This window comes from Gasterosteus aculeatus, chromosome 21 (genome assembly GCF_964276395.1).
Source record: "Gasterosteus aculeatus chromosome 21, fGasAcu3.hap1.1, whole genome shotgun sequence".
Classification (NCBI taxonomy): domain Eukaryota; kingdom Metazoa; phylum Chordata; class Actinopteri; order Perciformes; family Gasterosteidae; genus Gasterosteus; species Gasterosteus aculeatus.
The window spans coordinates 2854585-2872629 of record NC_135708.1 but is presented as its reverse complement, the minus strand read 5'-3'; the positions used below and the strand labels follow the sequence as shown (position 1 = coordinate 2872629).

General features: G+C 44.5%; 2 protein-coding genes and 1 pseudogene across 3 annotated transcripts in view; 1 reads left to right on the top strand and 2 right to left on the bottom strand.

Annotated features, from left to right (window-relative positions):
• LOC144390332 (uncharacterized) overlaps nucleotides 1–18045 on the bottom strand; it is a 243100-nt gene that overhangs the window by 115774 nt on the left and 109281 nt on the right. Inside the window, exon 2 of the mRNA XM_078096839.1 lies at nucleotides 10795–10920. Coding sequence (XP_077952965.1) covers nucleotides 10795–10883 — 89 coding nt within the window. The 5' untranslated portion in view covers nucleotides 10884–10920. The remainder of the gene's footprint in view (nucleotides 1–10794; nucleotides 10921–18045) is intronic.
• Nucleotides 1–18045, top strand: part of LOC120814248 (dual specificity calcium/calmodulin-dependent 3',5'-cyclic nucleotide phosphodiesterase 1A-like) — a 609273-nt pseudogene that overhangs the window by 544697 nt on the left and 46531 nt on the right. The window lies entirely within an intron of this gene.
• Nucleotides 1916–10544, bottom strand: LOC144390292 (protein NLRC3-like). Its single transcript, XM_078096781.1, has 6 exons — nucleotides 9753–10544; nucleotides 8975–9053; nucleotides 8608–8821; nucleotides 6651–8451; nucleotides 6386–6559; nucleotides 1916–6017 (listed from the first exon to the last, which is right to left on the bottom strand). The coding sequence occupies exons 1-6, from the start codon at nucleotides 9818–9820 to the stop codon at nucleotides 5771–5773; spliced, it is 2583 nt and encodes an 860-aa protein (XP_077952907.1). The 5' UTR covers nucleotides 9821–10544; the 3' UTR covers nucleotides 1916–5770.

Sequence of the window (18045 nt, the reverse complement as noted above, 5' to 3'; positions counted from 1 at the left end):
TGATCCACCCCCACTATTTAGCCTCCATTGTAGCCTCCACCCTGTACCTGTTAGCTACATCATGTAGTGTCCTACCAAGAGGACCGTCTCTGTGTTCCTGCTTAGCCATTGAGTCCCTCTATAAGACAAAGATGGTCAGACACAAAGCATTCGCTTTGATTACCTCTTTGCCTCCACACTTGCTCCTTAATGCTACGCCTCTTTCTATGTGCTGTGTGTGGGCACCTGTTTGGGCATCTACATGCCACCTTGCATGATTCAGTCATATGATTGTAGCCAAGTGCATGCAGGGAACGATAAGCACGCCATTCATCACTAATGATGTTTGATCCTATCCTGACATGATGTGCATTCAGTGGGACAAGGTCCTCTTCTTTCTACAAGGCGCAGCACCGGCTTCGCTCTCTTGCTCCTCTGCTGCTGCACACCAAGCACGCCGAAGACCCATTTCCATCTTCTCCATGCCACCCATTCTTCCTCTCCCATACTGTTAAAAAGCAATGGAAAGAAACAAACAGCTCATGTGGTGTATTGACCAACTACATGATGACCTATGATGAACTAAATGTAAGAAATCAATGTATTTTTACTTTTTGCAGTGTCATCATATACAAATTACATGATAACGACAATGGTTGTTTAGTTTTTCATATATGAAAAACAATATGAGAATACTTATACATGCAGACTGTGTCACGATTTGGGTTCATGTCCTATTTTATTTTGTAGTTTTCTGCCACTCGTGTCCCTGGGTAACTTCACTTCCTGCCTTGTCCTGTCATCCCCTGTGATTGTCTGATCGTTTCCACCTGTGTCCAATCACCTGCACCTCCCTAGTGTATTTAAGCCGTGTGTCTCTTTTGTCACTTGTCGCGTCATTGTCGAACGTCCTGGATGTGTCTAGTTCGTGCCTGCTTTTTTGCTCTGGTTCGTGTGTGTTTTTCCCCCTTGGCCTTTTACTTTTGGTATTTTTGACTATTAAAGTCTTCTTTTGTTACTCGAACTCTGCATTTGAGTCCTGCCTTCCCACGCACCCCTGACACCAATTGCAGAGCTTTCCATTGCGGCCCCTGAAAAGTTTGCGAAGTTTAAGGATCAGCATACAACAAAGCACAAGCTCTGTAGGATTTCACTGGGAAATGTCGAGATGCCATGCGTGACTGTCCAGATATTGGTGACACAGTTCGGGCACTGAATAAATCAGGGAAACTGTATCAACCTTGACCACATTAGATGTGGAGGTTGTGAAAATCATTAACCAGTAATTAACACGTAATTAAATATTTATTAGCCTTAATAAGGCTTGTTCTCGCTTTAGACCCGGTAGCTGCAAAAAGAATAGTTACCTGTTAACAAGTGCATAGTTAACTTATAATAGATGAGCAATAAAGTATATTTTATATTCAATAAGCAAACAAAAAAAGATTAATAAAGGCATGGCAAAGAAGCTTATAAATGTATTATCGCCTGCTATTAATTGTATTACAATACATTATTAACACTTATATAGGCTTATAAATGTTAGTAAGCATCTTGTAAGGACTTACAAGGGCCTTATTACCTATTAAAGTATAATCCACCTTTACCTGTTTGGTTTAAATCACCGTGTGAGCTTCATGTGCAGCATTCTGACTGAGATGTTGCTTCATATTTATTTCATGACAAACTCAACGATTGTTGTGAGTCTATTTTATTTGATGTTGCGATGAAGAATTCACTGACACATTCAGATTCCTGTGGATTTGAAGCTTGGGAGAACTTCCTTAAATAGACGCTGTGACGTCAAAGGTCGTCACGTTTGGTTAAAGGTTGAGAGAGAAAAGAGGGAGAGTCGTGTGAAAGCACTTGTTCCTGTTTGTGTTCAGTACGACATCAACATGTTATTATCACAAAGAAATGAACATGAACGTCTCTGTTGGTGTTATTTGGTCTTTATTATATTCACACTGTGATACGTGTTGGGAATATGAATCATGTTTACTGGTTTAATCCCATCGCTGACGTCCCCCTGCTGGCCAGGACCAGTCACTGCACCACATGTTGTTTCCAATAAAAGTCATTTATTCACATTACAAACATATAATTATATTCCTGTGAAGCCAAAGTAATACATGGAGGCACTAAACGTTGTACTATTATATACTAATGGTAATAAAAACACAAGTACCTGATATTATCTGTCATTAAACCTTCTTCAGAGGTTTGCTGAAGCTTTCAAAAGCTTTTTGTTCACAACAAACCGGATTACGTGGAATTAGATTTCACACCAACAATCCTTAAAAAAGCAACACCTTGATGTTATTAGCATGAATGCTAATGAAGCACACACACAGATAAGAACAATTTATCATGCAGAGACATTTGTCTCATATGGGGGGACAGATGAAAGACCGTTTTATAAAATGTCTTCTTGAACACATAAAGATGAAGATTAAAGCCTAATTAGGAGCCAATATCTAAATGATCATCTATTGATTGAAGGAGCACAGCAGCATTAAGCTGAGCTCTTTCACACTTCCATCTGAGTCCCAGAGAGCTGTGGACCCCCCAGAGTCCAGACCAGCTCAGGTACCCCTCACCTGCTCCACCTGCATCTACACCCACATGAACCACCATCAGCTGTACAGACTGAACTATGTGGTGAGCAGAGAGGAAGGTTCTCCACCAGGAGGAGACTCTCCCTCCTGAAGAGGACACAGCGACACTGAGGAACCAGAACCAGACCAGGACCCAAACCCAGGATAAAGAGGTTCAGTGAATGTGGTGCTGAAGGTGTGGAGGTGGATCAGTGTGTCAGAGGAGACTCTGTAGAAGGACAGAGAGCCAGCAGGACAGTCCACATACACTGCTACTCTACCAGAGGAGGAGGAGGAGGAGGAGGTGATGTGTGTTGCTGTCTTATTGTGAAGGACAGAGTAACCTCCATCAGAGCATCTCAGACTCCAGGACTGATCATTCAATCCAAACACACAGTCATCACTGATTCCTTTCCTCCTGATTCCTCTGTAACTCACTGATACATTAACGTATCCGCTCCACTCAACCTCCCAGTAACAGCGACCAGTCAGACCAGTTCTACACAGCAGCTGAGGCCTGAAGTCAAATCTGTCTGGACGATCAGGATATGACTGATCCTCCTCCACACGTGTCACCTTCCTGTTGTTGTCAGACAGTTTGAGGTGTTTGTTTACTGTGTTTGTGTCGATTGTGAGTTCACAGGAATCTGATGAGAGAACAAGACACAATACAGCTGCAGTTATTAATCATGTGTTCATCTACTGACACGTTGATGATGACATCACAGAGGTGAATGAGTGATGTCACAGTGTGAAGATGGTTGAATCTTCATGAATCAAAGCACACTTACACTTCCTCAGACCTGGTCTCAACCATCGGACTCCATCAGGCTCCACCCTGAAAGGAGGAGGGGGGTCAGAGCAGCATGGAGACATGGACATCACATCACTCTCACACACAGCTTTGTCCTTCACCTCTTCTTCTTCCACAGCTCATCATGTTCACTCATTCATCATCAGCATCATACTGACCATCATCTTCATTTCACACTCAGCTTCCTTCAGCAGTCAGTCAATCAAATGTTTCAACCTGCATCAAGTGGTTTCTTTGTCCACTTGTGCTTAAACACAACATGTGACATGTGATCATCTTCTACAGTAGTTCTGTGGAACATGAAATCAAACAGCTGCTTCCACATCCAGCAGGTTCACGTCCACATGATGGTCCATCAGGAGTCTCTGTGTCTCCTGATGGATGAAGTCCACTATTCTCTGTGGTTCATCTCCACCACAGTCAGCTGATCCGTGGTCAGTGTAGAAGTATTTATTGTTGGACATCTTGTGTTGGTTTAATAATGACTGTTGTCTCTCTGAAGAAAAGGAGAAAGTATCCTGAGATCACTACAGCACCACAAAGGACAAAGACACACTGGAGGCAGATGACCAGCATCTAAACATCCAGGTGTTGACAGGTGGTGTCTTTCAGGAAAGAAGTGGTTTTATTCGAGTGCTGTTGCTCCAATAAGTGTCTGAAGTGAAGGATGAGATGTGCAGTGTGTTCTGTGTGTTACTGAGAGTCCCTGTGAGGATGCGTGGTTCCTCATCACCAGTCAGATAAAGTCAGTTAAATAGTTCAAACTAGGAAGAAATGAATCCACCACATCTGGCGAGCTACCAGCGACCACGAGCCGGACCGACACCGGAGCTGCTGCTCCTCTCCTCTCACCGACCCAACGCCAAGACGTCATCAGAGCGAAGCAGGGAGACCTTTTCTAGTCCTCTGCAGTGGTGCTGTCAGTCTGTGAGGGACGAGGAGTGCTGCTGAGGGTGGACGTTGTCCCACAGGAACCTTCCAGAGGACCATGGAAGTGAAGGACGGTGTTTGTGTGAAGTAACTGTTTGTGACCCCAAAGACGTAAGTACGAGTAATGCTGCTCAGTGATTGTCATCACAACGGACGATGCCACTGATTACGTGACGTCTTCACAGGGGAAATATACCATGTGTGAGCACACAATGACCTGGCTGTGCGTAAAGGGCTCGGGGTCAGAGCCATTGAAATCCCCGTTAGTGGGCTGAAAATGGCAGCAAATGTCCCGGCGACAGATACCTCCTCCAGCAGGAACAACAACTTCTAGGATTGAAAAGGGAGACGCAGATCAACGACTGTCCAACGCGATAGAACAGCACATATGAAACGATCTGCGGCGCATCGGAGCAACAAGCAGCTGTGTCTGCTGTCATCTTTGAGAAGAAACTGTCAAGAATGGAGCTGAGCACAAGCCAACGGTCCCTAATGGAAAAGGTGAGCAGAGTATGAAATATGTACCGTAACAGGCTGGACAAACGGTCCTAACAATAGGTAGAAGGACGGCCCCCATTTATTTACTGTGTGTCCATATTATTAACACATGGATAAATGCAAACCTGTCAATCTAATATCAATGCATATTATATTAACTTATTCATTGCAGGTACAAGAGGTCCTTCAACCCTTTAAAGGGGCAACAGAAGCACTTTTAACTGACAAATGTCAAACTGCCTTTAAAACATGTTGTGAAGAAGCCAACGCAGGCGAACCAGAACCAGATGAAGACATAGACCATCACAGATGTGGAGAAGCGGTACAGCGAGGAAAAGGATGCATTTAAGCTGCTTAACAAAGCCAGTTATCTGGATCCAGGCTTTCATGGCCTCATTCATTTAAAAGAGCAGCAAGTGGCTCTACTGGAGGAGATTAAACCAGTGAATGTGGCAGGCAGTAAACCCCGTGATCAGCAACCCGCTGAGAAAACTGCTTCAACTGCTGTGGGGTGTCTCTTTGGAGACACGTCCTGCAGGGACAGCCCAGACCAGGACATCAATCTGCTGCTTCAAAAAGAGAGTCTCCAATAGCTGCTCAACTAAATCCTCTCATGTGGTGCAAAGCTTTGGGCTCTGGGAGATTCCCTCACGTCGCCCAGATGGAAAGAAATATCTCTCCATCCCCGGATCCGCAGTCCGCTCTGAACGCTGGAATATAGTCAATAAAAAGAGGTCAGCACTGGCCCCTTCAAATGTGGACGGCAGCGTTGAGGCCAAAGCTCTGAAGACTGAGGATTATTTAAAGGAAAAGGAGAAAAGTGTCATTCCAGGTGGACACAGCTGAGATAAGTGCACGTCCACGGCTTTCTTAAGTGGACCACGGTGTCCATCACAGATCTACTGACGCACAAATGGAAAAGAAGGGCGCAGCATATTTTGTCAGGGTCTTATTAACCAGGCTCACAATGTGAGGGAGAGAAAAGGTTTCCAGCTCGTTGGTCTGTGGCTTCAGCCTCTTCATACCCGAGAGTCTCCAGTCTCCAGTGAAGATCCTCCAGTCCAGCAGACAGCAGCTTCACTCCTGAGTCTCCTGGATGATTGTAGCTCAGGTCCAGCTCTCTCAGATGGGAGGGGTTGGAGCTCAGAGCTGAGGCCAGAGAAGCACAGCCTTCCTCTGTGATCAGACAGCCTGACAGCCTGCAGACACACAGAATAAGACACATGTCACATGATCTGAGGGAGCTGTGAGGGCGGAGCTGTGAGGGCTGGAAGGTCACTTCAGTACTGAGATCCTATCAGGTACAGAGGGGTCACATTAACATGGTTACGGACTGGTTTCCAGTCACAACTAAACATCCACTAATGTACATCAACACTCTGATAACATTACCACTAACTCTATAATGTCAAATATCTACATTATACTGAAAATAAACACATTTTATGGAAATAGTTGGAACATGCATATTTGATTTAATCATGCAAGCAAAAAGAATCTTATGAAGGTCAGAAATGTACCATGGATGTAAATAAAGACACCAAGTGGACATTAATTGAATCCTGACCTGAGAGTCTCTAGTTCACAGTGTGGACTCTTCAGTCCAGCAGACAGCAGCTTCACTCCTGAATCCTGCAGGTGGTTGTTACTCAGATCCAGCTCTCTCAGACTAGAGGACTGGGAGCTGAGAACTGAAGACAGAGCGTCACAGCTTCTCTCTGAGAGGTTACAGCCACTCAGTCTGAAGAGAGGGATGAAGAAGAAGCAGTAAGTATAAAAGATGGCAGCATATTTAAGTCCTGATGTATGAATCTAACTCTCTCTGTACTTACAGAACTTTGTTGGAGGCTTTGACCACTGGCAGCAGCCTCAGAAGAGCCTCCTCTGAAGCAGAGTATTTCTTCAGGTCGAACACCTCCAGATCTTCTTCTGATGACAGTAAGATGAAGACCAGAGCTGACCACTGAGAAGGAGACAGTTCCTCTGTGGAGAGACGTCCTGATCTAAGGGACTGTTGGATCTCCTCCACTAGAGAAACATCATTCAGTTCATTCAGACAGTGGAACAGATTGATGCTTTTCTCTGGAGACACATTCTCACTGATGTTCTCCTTGATGTAGTGGACTGTCTCCTGATTGGTCTGTGGGCGATTTCCTGTCTGTGTTAGCAGACCTCGTAGGAGACTCTGATTGGTCTCCAGGGAAAGACCCAGGAGGAAGCGGAGGAACAAGTCCAGGTGTCCATTAGGACTCTGTAAGGCCTTGTCCACAGCACTCTGGAGACAAACCTGAACCAAAGCGTCTCTACCAAAGACTTTAGACCACAGGGAGGTCGTTTGTTCTTCTGACAGCAGATTGACACCAGAGCTGAAGAAGGGCTGATGGACATGCAGACCAGCCAGAAACTCCTGAACACTCAGATGGACGAAGCAGAACACCTTGTCCTGGTACAGTCCTCTCTCCTCTCTAAAGATCTGAGTGAACACTCCTGAGTACACTGAGGCTGCTCTGATATCGATGCCACACTCTGTCAGGTCGGATTCATAGAAGATCAGGTTTCCTTTCTGCAGCTGATCAAAGGCCAGTTTTCCCAGAGACTCGATCATCTTCCTGCTCTCTGGACTCCAGTGTGGATCCGTCTCAGCTCCTCCATCGTACTTGACCTTCTTCACTTTGGACTGAACCACCAGGAAGTGGATGTACATCTCAGTCAGGGTCTTGGGCAGCTCTCCTTTCTCTCTGGTCTTCAACACCTCCTCCAGAACTGTAGCAGTGATCCAGCAGAAGACTGGGATGTGGCACATGATGTGGAGGCTTCGTGAGGTCTTGATGTGGGGGATGATGCTGCTGGCCTGCTCCTCATCTCTGAACCTCTTCCTGAAGTACTCCTCCTTCTGGGGGTCAGTGAACCCTCTGACCTCTGTCACCATGCCAACACACTCAGGAGGGATCTGATTGGCTGCTGCAGGTCGTGTGGTGATCCAGAGGCGAGCAGAGGGAAGCAGCTTCCCCCTGATGAGGTTTGTGAGGAGCACATCCACTGAGGCCGACTCTGTGACATTAGTCAGGATCTCATTGTTGTGGAAGTCCAGAGGAAGTCGACACTCATCCAGACCGTCAAAGATGAACACAACCTGGAACTCTTCAAACCTGCAGATTCCTGCTGCTCTGGTTTCACTGAAGAAGTGATGAACAAGTCCCACCAAGCTGAACTTCTCTCTCAGCACATTCAGCTCTCTGAAGGTGAATGGAAATGTGAACTGTATGTCCTGGTGGTCTTTGTCTTCAGCCCAGTCCAGAGTGAACTTCTGTGTTAGGACGGTTTTCCCAATGCCAGCCACTCCCTTAGTCATCACTGTTCTGATTGGTTTCTCTCCTCCAGGTGAGGCTTTGAGGAGGTCTTCTTGTCTGATGGTTGTTTCTGGTCTGGCTGGTTTCCTGGATGCTGTTTCAATCTGTCTGACCTCATGTTCTTCATTGACCTCTGCAGTTCCTCCCTCTGTGATGTAGAGCTCTGTGTAGATCTCATTCAGAAGGGTTGGGTTTCCTGCTTTAGCGATCCCCTCAAACACACACTGGAACTTCTTCTTCAGGTTGGATTTGAGTTCACGCTGACAAACTGCAGCAAGAAGTCCTGAATGAAGACAACAAAGAAGATCCACGAGTCACAGAACAGATTTAAACATGTCTTTCCTCAGAGAATGACTATGAATATATTCTGTCCATCTCTGGAGACATTAGTGAAGGTCTCATTTATCAGCATGGTAAGTCTGTAGAGAAATCCTCTTACTGCTCTCCAGACGCTCAGCCAGCTCTTCCTGCTTCATTCTCCTCAGGAAGTGCACTGAGATCTTCACAAAGGCCTCTCTGCTGCTCCTCCTCTGCTCTTCATCCAGCTCCTCCTCATCCTCTTTCTCTAAGCATTCTGGGTGACCTGAACTCACAACCTTCTGGATCTTCTTTAGCTCGTTCTTCACAAAAGTGAGGATGTTCTCCTCCAGCAGCTGGAACAGAACATTCTATGAATGACACCAACTAGAACATGGAAGCCACCATCAGGTCCATGTTGGACAGACGGACAATCCACTGGTCTACAAAGTGCAGCATGGAGATGATGGTGACCTGAGAGATGTTAAAGTAGTTGTCCATGTACACACCATGAAGATGGAGTCCAGGTGTGTTTGATGCTGCTGGGCAGACGGACTTGTGGGAACCTCTGAGCTCTCCTGGTCCTCTCTGTGGAGGAACATGAACCATCAGCTCACATGGTGTTTGGACCATCAACATCAATACAACATTAGTTAAAGATATTGGCTTCTGTCATGATTGATCACCATGGAAACCAGATGCTGAAGACTGTCGATGATGACGGACAGTTTATTAGTTGAGTGACAGTTAGTCATCAGTTTCATCTGGTTTTAGTTCCTGCTGTGGGTCATAAAAACGTGTGCAGACCTCTGCATCTGGTACAAAGTCCTATGGAACTACTCCAAACCTCTTTAGTCCGTCCCCTATCCTCTAGAAGTCTCCTTAGATCTTCTGAAACTAGTCTTTGGACCTTTTCACAGAGTCTACTGACGATACTTTGTCCAAACCTCTGCATGGAGTCCAGAGACCACGTCAGCTGGTCCACAGAGCACTGAGTTTATTCTAATCACATGTTCAGTCCCAGTCATCTGTCTCAAGAAACCTGCAGCTGTCTCCAGATGTGACCTTTGCTGATCCTGATGTGGAGGAACTAGCTCACATTGTGTTTACATCTGAGGATGTTTACAGTTAATGATTCACACTTAAACACACACAGACCAGTTAGATGAAGATAATGAGTTCTGTCCTGATGGATCGTCATGGAAACAACACTTTAAACAATGAACAAACATTTCTGTAATTCATGACTGAAGATCAGAACAGTTCTTCATCTGTTTAAGAACTTACTCTGGGTCATAAGAACGGCGTCCATCTTTGAAGTCAATCCGATGACCCATAGACCGATCACTCTTCATGGACAAACATCTGGGTTCAGGAGACTTTCCTCTCTGCTGATGTGAACTGAAAGAAACACTGAGATTACATCATCACATCATCATCTAATCATGAAGCATCAGCTCACATGGTGTCCGTCCTCAGAGACCAAAACAAGGTAAAGGTCCATGACGTGAGGTCTGGATGTGGACCACATGACTCCCTGTAGAGGTTTAGGTCTACTGGTCCTGCTGGTCCCACCGAGAATCAACAGCTCCGTCTTTCAGCTCACTGTTTTCTTCACCAGTGTCAGGGTTGCGGGTGGAAGGCAGGACTCAAACGCAGACTTGCGGAAAACAAAAGGACTTTAATAGTCAGAAGGCCAAAAACACAGGAACCGGGAGGAAAAACTGCAGGCAAGAAACTAAAGACATCCACAACAAGAGACTATGACATGCGTGACGAAAGACAATGACGCGACAAGTGACACAGGAGACACACTGCTTAAATACACAAGGGAGGTGCAGGTGATTGGACACAGGTGGAAACTATTAGAGGAACACAGGGGATGACGAGACAAGGCAGGAAGTGAAGTTACCCGGGGACACGAGTGGCAGAAAACTACAAAATAAGACAGGAAGTGAACCACACCGTGACAACCAGTCAGTTTGGTTTAGTCCCAACAGGTCTCACCAAGTCCTCCATGGAGCTCTCCCTCCCTCACTGGACACTGCTGAAGGGCCCTGGAGCAAGAAACTCAGAACCTCCACCAGAGAGTCTGGTAGAAACACCTCATCAGCCTGAGACCCTCACCTTGCATCAACAGAGGGACCAACGTCTTTGAAGAGTAGAGGATAATCCATAGACTGGTTACTCTTCATGGACACACAGCTGGGTCCAGGTCCAGGTCCTGGTCTCTGATGGATCCTGGTCACACATGTAGAAGCAGAGTCAGTGAGTCAGAGACGTTGGGACATGGAGACGAGTGGAGGACAGTTGGAGATGGTCCTCTCACCTCTGAGCTTTGGTCTGGCTGTCATGTTCCCCACACAGAGGAGCTTCAGAGGGAGGGACTCCGTCCTCTGGGTCCTCAGCCTGATTCATAGCAGAGTCCACACCTTCACACCTTCACACCAACCTGCTGGGAGAGCTCACACATTATTATCTTCATCAGGACAAACACACAGAGCTCATTCACCTCAACACTAAAACTCTCATGGGACACTTTGTGTTGTTGTCTTGAGACAACGTGTCAAGAGACGTCATTTTAAATTCTCATCCTATAAATGTCGTGTTTCTTTTAAGCGCTTTCCTTTGGCAGGAGGCAGCGGTCCATCAGGACGTTATTTATGTTAAATCACTATATAGGCTACTAAAACTCAGCATGCAGAATGACAACATGAAAAAGTTAAGAAAGTGAGTGTCAACAGGAAGCGCAGCAAAATCCGGACACATGTCAATGACATTGATCTATCTAATGCAGAATGTAGAGTCTGCAAGACTAAAATCTCTATCTTCTCCAAAACAGGGCAGATAATTTCAGAGAGAGAGTAAATCTTTGCTGAAGGACAAAACTCTGCATGCTGATTTTTTTTCTTTTTGTTTTACACATTTTAATTTATATGTTGTTGTGTGAATCTGTAAGCTTCTGTATGTTGTTTCACTTTAAATTTGTTAAGTATTAAAAAGTTTAAAATAATTAAAAGTTAGTTAAGTTCATTTGTTTGTTTTTGCACTAATTTATTTTTTATCACTTTGTAGAGTGTATAAATAAAAGTGTATTTATATAAAAACATTTGAGAGTGTTTTTTTTACATTAGTAATTCCTATTGCGCATAATTTTACATTATTGTTGGTGATAAATTAATTTAAGCACCAAAAAATCAGAAGAGCCATTTGGGAGCCGAAAGAGCCGGATCTCTAAAAAGAGGCGTAATTCCCATCACTACCGGGTAAAAGAGGACGTCTGCTTTGTCTCAGGCCGTTTCTCAATATGCGTTCTTGTGTGGACTTTTGTTCTCGTGGACTCGTGAAACGTCATCAGTCACAGCCCGAGTACTGTTCCAATTCTCAAGTCCGCATCTGGCCGAGAACGGTCATAATACCCGGATGTGACTCGCCCCGCCCATTTTACCGGGCATGCATCGAAGCAGGCTCGTCTGTTCTTGTGAGAGACATATATCCCAGAATGCATTTCACCTCAGCAAGCTGCGATGGCAGATGAGAAAACGCACAACTGTAAGTCGTCTTTTATTAAATACCACTTTTGTTAATTAACGGAATGTGATGTGAACACTTTTTAAGGATACAAGTTAGCGGTTTAAGCAACAAATGTGTGGTCAACATTCAGCCTATTTAAAAAAAATGCCTCCAAATCTAACGGAGCCGTTATAACGTAACCTCTCGCGCACCGGGCGGTCAGCGCTCATTCCAGCCGCCTATTCTCGAGAATCATCTTCTAATGTGATGCTGGTATTAAAGTAGCAGTTAAACGTGACACATACAATTCGTTTTGCTTTGTATGACGTCTAATCTGTTAGTTTATTTTTCGGTCATTTAACGTTAGTTAAATATGTTAAAGTACGGAGTTTAGATTCCTAGCGGCATGTTTAAATTGAACTTCATGGTCTTTATATCTTAGACCATACTGTGCAGGCTTGTAATAATGGGTGTCATTGTGCATTTGAACTAATATGACCGTGATATCTTCAATAAGGGACAACTGAGGAAACCCAAGCCCTCATAGAGTGGCGTGCGGGCAACGAAAGCCTGTTCACAGGCCAACGAAACTCCAGCAAGACTGGATGGGAGTGAGTATTGAGCTTCTATCAGTGTGTAATTATGAGGAGGGCCAGGGTCTTGGGCCATCTCCATCTGAAATATTGATGGGGACATCATTCTTCATCACAGCATATTTAGTAACAGGATGTTTGTTCTGTAATAAACAAATGCAACAACTGTATTAATATTGTTAAATTGGTTATTCAGTTCGTAATATTAAAGAAATGCTGCATTTTACGATTATGCTTTGACTATTTCATATAGTTAATAAAAACGTTTCCATGGATTCCATAATGAATGAGGTCTTGCTGTGTTTTGCAGTAACGCATAATGATGTTTATGCCTCTGTCCATCTGAATACCAACCTCTTAATGTTTGAATACCAAGACGACCATTAGGTGTGTATGCTTTAGTAGGCTAATCGATGGTCAGATGCTGTTACTGTATCAAACCTCCTCTGTACCTGGTGGTTTATTAGTCCTGGATTAAGCTAACCTTGATACACATAACAACTGCCCTATCATTAATAACATCTGTAGGTTTCGTATGTAGAAGGTATCTTTTCTGTAATGTGCCTTTGAGGGCATTGCTCCAAACAATCTGTATTACAACCACCTTGCAGTATCAGCCACAACAGTCAAACAGCAGAGAAAACCACAGCTGACTATTAGTTGCGTTTGTGTGATTTTGAGTGGTGAATGTAAACTGTCACAACAAGCAGCAGGAGAGCACCTTGTTAACCTCTTGGTGTACTGCACGCTCAAAACATCATAGCATTGTTTATTAAGCCTTAATAAACAATGCTTGATAAAAAAAGATACTAACCAGCTTCTGATCTCCTTCTTAATACCTCATCTTTTGTTATTTTATTTATGTGTATTTATATTATGTGTATCCATTGTTTTGCTTTGAAAGGCTACTGTTTAAGCACTTTATTTGTTGCACTTTTTTGTTTGATAATGAAAAATATTTTTCCCTAACTAAACTTGTCATTTTTTGCTGAACATGAATCATTAAGTGCTCTTAAGAATACTTATATAATTATTAACAATATAGGTGAGGTTTTAGTTAAGAGTTAGTTGAATACCATTGTAATCAAAACAACCTAAATTGGTCAAATCTTAAACGCAGGTCTATTAATTAGGCTATGTTGTGGTACATAGACAGTCATTGAGGCACAGCAATAGTTTTCTGGATGAATGTTCAGCTCAAGTCTAGAAGGCCCCACAAGTCATGAGCAGATGAACATGAATCAGAATAAGTTCAGGCAGACCACCCAAAAATCCACTGGAATGCATGAAATGACATCTACTTAAACCAGAATGTCCTTGGGGTGGACCATCAGCTACGTCTCTGCTTCTCAGAATGTAACCAATGTTGTCCATCTCCAGCAGGCCGCCCCTCTCAACGACGTTGGGCCCCACAAACCACCAGAATGCAGGGTACAACATGGGTACTACGCCAAATGAATTCCAATTTCCTGATATGAGCCACCAACGTGTGTGGCTGCGTGCGCGGCAAAATCTTGGTCACCCCCGACAAAATCTCACTCCAAGTTTTTTTGAAAAGTTGGCAGCTCTGTGTTTACAGAGCACAACTTGTTGAATTCAGCCCTTCACCCTTGCAATCTGTATTTAGCCCCATTGCTCTAAACACGTATTTCAATGTGAAATGCAATAATATTTATGGGTACAGCAACAATCTAACGCATTAGCAACACCAAACACACAAAAAATATTCTGGGATGTTTACTTTTGGTCCAGGTCATCATGCTGCACGCTAGCATGCTAACTAGCAAACTACCTGCGCCAACGCTAACTAGCTTAACAAAAAGGGCCGTCTTTCCCGTATCGGGTGGGCAGCACAAGTAAAACACCCGGTTATAGTTCCATGTGTGCTTCATCCAAACACTCCCGTACTTACAGAGCATTGGAGCTTGGAGATATTGAATAAAATATGCTTTTAAAAGTAAAGTGCAAATAAAGTTTTGAAAGTAACTCAAAATAACAATCAAGCCTCTGCAAGTGCAAAATAACTCTAACATTCAATGTCCAAAACTAAAAAAAATAGTCCATCCTTCCCGACAATTAAAGTGCAAGTAAGGGTTTAAAAGTAAATCCAAATGACTTCAGGGGAACACACCATTCATACACGTTTCAAATTGCAATGTAACAGGTGAGCATATTGAGATGCTCTGGACTGAGGCTGGCTCTCTTCTTGGAGACGATGTTCCCAGCTGCTGAGAAGAGCCGCTCAGAGGGAGTAGACGTAGCTGGAATGCACAAGAATGATTTGGCTAGTGATGCCAGAGCTGGAAACCTTGCCTCATTCTTCCCCTCCACCCTGGCTTGACTGCCACACCCTCCTCCAGCCACTGAACATTTGACTGTTATTGCTTATCCATTTCTTACTGTTCATTATGCATAACTATTTCTTACTGTACATATCTATCTATTCACTTATTACACTTTACATGTGCACATACTCTGAACTTTTTGCTACTTTGCACTTCTGGTTGGATGTTAAACTGCATTTCGTTGCCTCGGTACTTGTACCCTGTGCAATGACAATAAAGTTGAATCTAATCTAATCTCATTCGACTTCCACCAAGACAGGGGACTTTCTGTCTTTGACAGAGGCTGCTCTCCAAAATACATCAGCACCTCATTGCGGATCTTTTGGTTGTGCGCGTCCTCTTCACTGTCGTCATTGTCACTGTCTGTGGAGTCTGATCCAAGCAGTGAATCCAGTACTGAAACAGTCCTCCTATTTGGAGATCCCTTTTCAGCTGATGCTGTGGCATCTTGGTTCCCAGTACTCCTATCCATGTGCTGTAGTGCCAGAGCTTGTACCTTGTTTTGAACACTGAACCTCTCCTCTGCTGTCAGGAATTTCAGTTGTAGAAATCGTGGGTCAAGTGCGGCTGCAATGATCTGTTTGCTCTGTTTGTCATCGGTGAAGGTGACCTCTCCTGACCACCGTGCAGTGGTTTCCTTTGAAGCAGCTGCCTGGAAGGCCTGCACAGGTCTCATAAGAAGTGTGGGTGGACTTCAGATGCCCTTTGACCAGAGGAGGCAGTGCAGAGACTGTCACATAACTCTCACCACTCAAGTACACAGTGGCACATTCAAAGGCCTGGAGAGCTTGGGCCAGTTCTTCGAGAAGGGTCCGCTGATCGCTTTTGAGGTCCAGGTATTGTTTCCCTCTCTGTGTGGCCGGGTCAGAAAGGGCTGCAGTGACTGGCCACCTCTGTTCCAGTAGGCGACTAATCATGTGATAGGTGCTGTTCCACCTGGTACTGACATCTTGGACAAGTTTGTGTTCAGGAGTCCCCATTTGTTTTTGCTTCAATTTTAGGTCGCTTGCAGCCAGTTCACTTCTTTTAAAGTGCTCAACGAGACTTCTTGAAGCTCCAAGTGCTTTGCTGATCTGTGGGTTTTTCAGCGCATGATTTATTACTAATTGCAAAGTGTGGCCTGCGCAGCGGACAGACACCCACCCATTTTTTTCTTGCAAGATGTTTTACGTAATACTTTTGCAATTTCAACAAACACCTTCCACAACCGTTAACACACTGCTGGCTTTTTATACATTTCCACTTGCGTTCCGCCTACTGTTCTCCGTTCTCCCGTACCCGTGAGTCAGGACTTCCGAGTCTGTCTCCCGAGTCTATTCTCGCGGGAACGCGAGTCCGTTCTCGCCGTCTTAGGTATTGAGAAACGGCCTATGTCTATGCCTTGGTGCATATAGACAATGTAAGCCATACTGCCCCCTGCACTTACGGTAGTGCATTGCAATGCTGAATGAAAATTACCGGCAGCTCTGACATAAAATATATGACGCTAAAAATCCACGTCGACAATTTTTCACAATCGATGTAGTCGATTTAGTCGACTATTCATTGCAGCTCTGAAGTGCACATACAAAGTGTTATCTTGATGGACAGTGTCCTTAGACCAACCCAAACACAGTGTCCTACAAGTAGCAGCAAGAAGGTCCATTTCAGAGGGGCAGTAGTCTTTGTACTGGAAGCTTCAGCTGGTGGAAGCAGGTGGAGGAAGTGGAGAAGTTGCTCTCCACCACGCTGATATCCAGCTGGTGTCTGGGGAGCACATTCCATCCTATCCACAACTGTAGGAGTTTCCCAAGGATGCTGACAGATGCTAAACAGAAAAGACAATATTTACTTTACTGCAGAGAAGGACTTTAATTGGGGAAAAAGGTTCATTTCTGCTTTGAGTTGTTCAGAATTCATAGTTAAAAAGAAAAGTAGAGTATCTGCTAAATAACCTATGGAGACCTTTCAAAAGGTTCTATTCATTTACATTCTCAATAAATGAGCGAAGGAATCCTGTGGTCCGACATGTATCCTCCAAAGAGACGTCACTGTCTTCGTCGTCATCCTGTGTTCGACACTTTATCTTCTCCAAGACCATCTGACAGATTGATTTTATACTAAGAGTTGACACTTGTTTCCAAACAAGAGAATTGAAAGCACAATATATCAGCAGAAAGGTAATTGAGACATTTTCAATTAGAATAATACAACTTTTATTCAATTAGGACATTGTTGTTATTTTAAAGAAGCATAGTGGAGTCGTCGTGGCGCAGGGGGGTAGAGCGGGTGTGCTGGGAACCGCAAAGTTGGTGGTTCGAATCCCGGCTGCCCCATTACTGAAAAGACTCTCCGACCCAGGACTTGACTTTCAACTTTGGCAACTCCGTGTTAACGCCCACTTTGACTGCAGGAACCTCGGCGTGACACTCGACAGCCTACTCTCCCTGACTCCCATCATCACTGACAACACCATCCTGTAGATACGCTCTACAACATCAGGAGAACACGTCCTCTTCTCACTCAGAAGGTACTGATTCAGGCTCTTGTCGTCTCCCTCCTGGACTACTGTAACTCTCTCCTGCAGGTCTCCTGCTACCACCATTCCACCTCTGCAGCTCATCCACAGTGCAGCAGCTCCACTGCTCTTCAACCTTCCTAAGTCCTCTAAACATGGTGCTCACGTACCGTGCTGTGAATGGATGGGGTCCAGCTTACATCCAGGACCTGGTCCAACCCGACATCCCGACCCGCACTCTCCGCTCTGCATGTGATAAACTGCTGGTTCCTCCTCACTGAGAGCAAAACACTCGACTAGATCTCCACTCTTTGCTGTCCTGCTCCTAAATGGTGGAAGGAGGTCTCTGAAGACATCAGGACCACCGAGAGCCTTCACCTCTTCAGACTCTACCTCCACTAACACACTAACTAACTGTAGCACTTACATTGTACTTATAATGGTTCTTATCTACAGCAAGTTGGAAATTGGCTTATTTGATTAAATTGCACTTTCTTGTTCTTCTGAATTTGTGTCCTTATGGTTGAAACGCACTTATTGTAAGTGGCTTTGGATAAAAGCGTCAGCTAAATGACATGTGATGTGATGTGATGTCTCAAGTCGAAGTGTCCCTGAGCAAGACACATGACCCC

Coding starts and splice junctions, on each gene's coding strand:
- LOC144390292 (XM_078096781.1), bottom strand. CDS start 9,820: ATGAAGAGTGATCGGTCTATGGGTCATCGGATTGACTTCAAAGATGGA. Junction 9,054..9,752: donor CGCCGTTCTTATGACCCAGA/GTAAGTTCTTAA, acceptor GTTCCTCCACAG/AGAGGACCAGGAGAGCTCAG. Junction 8,822..8,974: donor ACCTGGACTCCATCTTCATG/GTGTGTACATGG, acceptor GTTCTGTTCCAG/CTGCTGGAGGAGAACATCCT.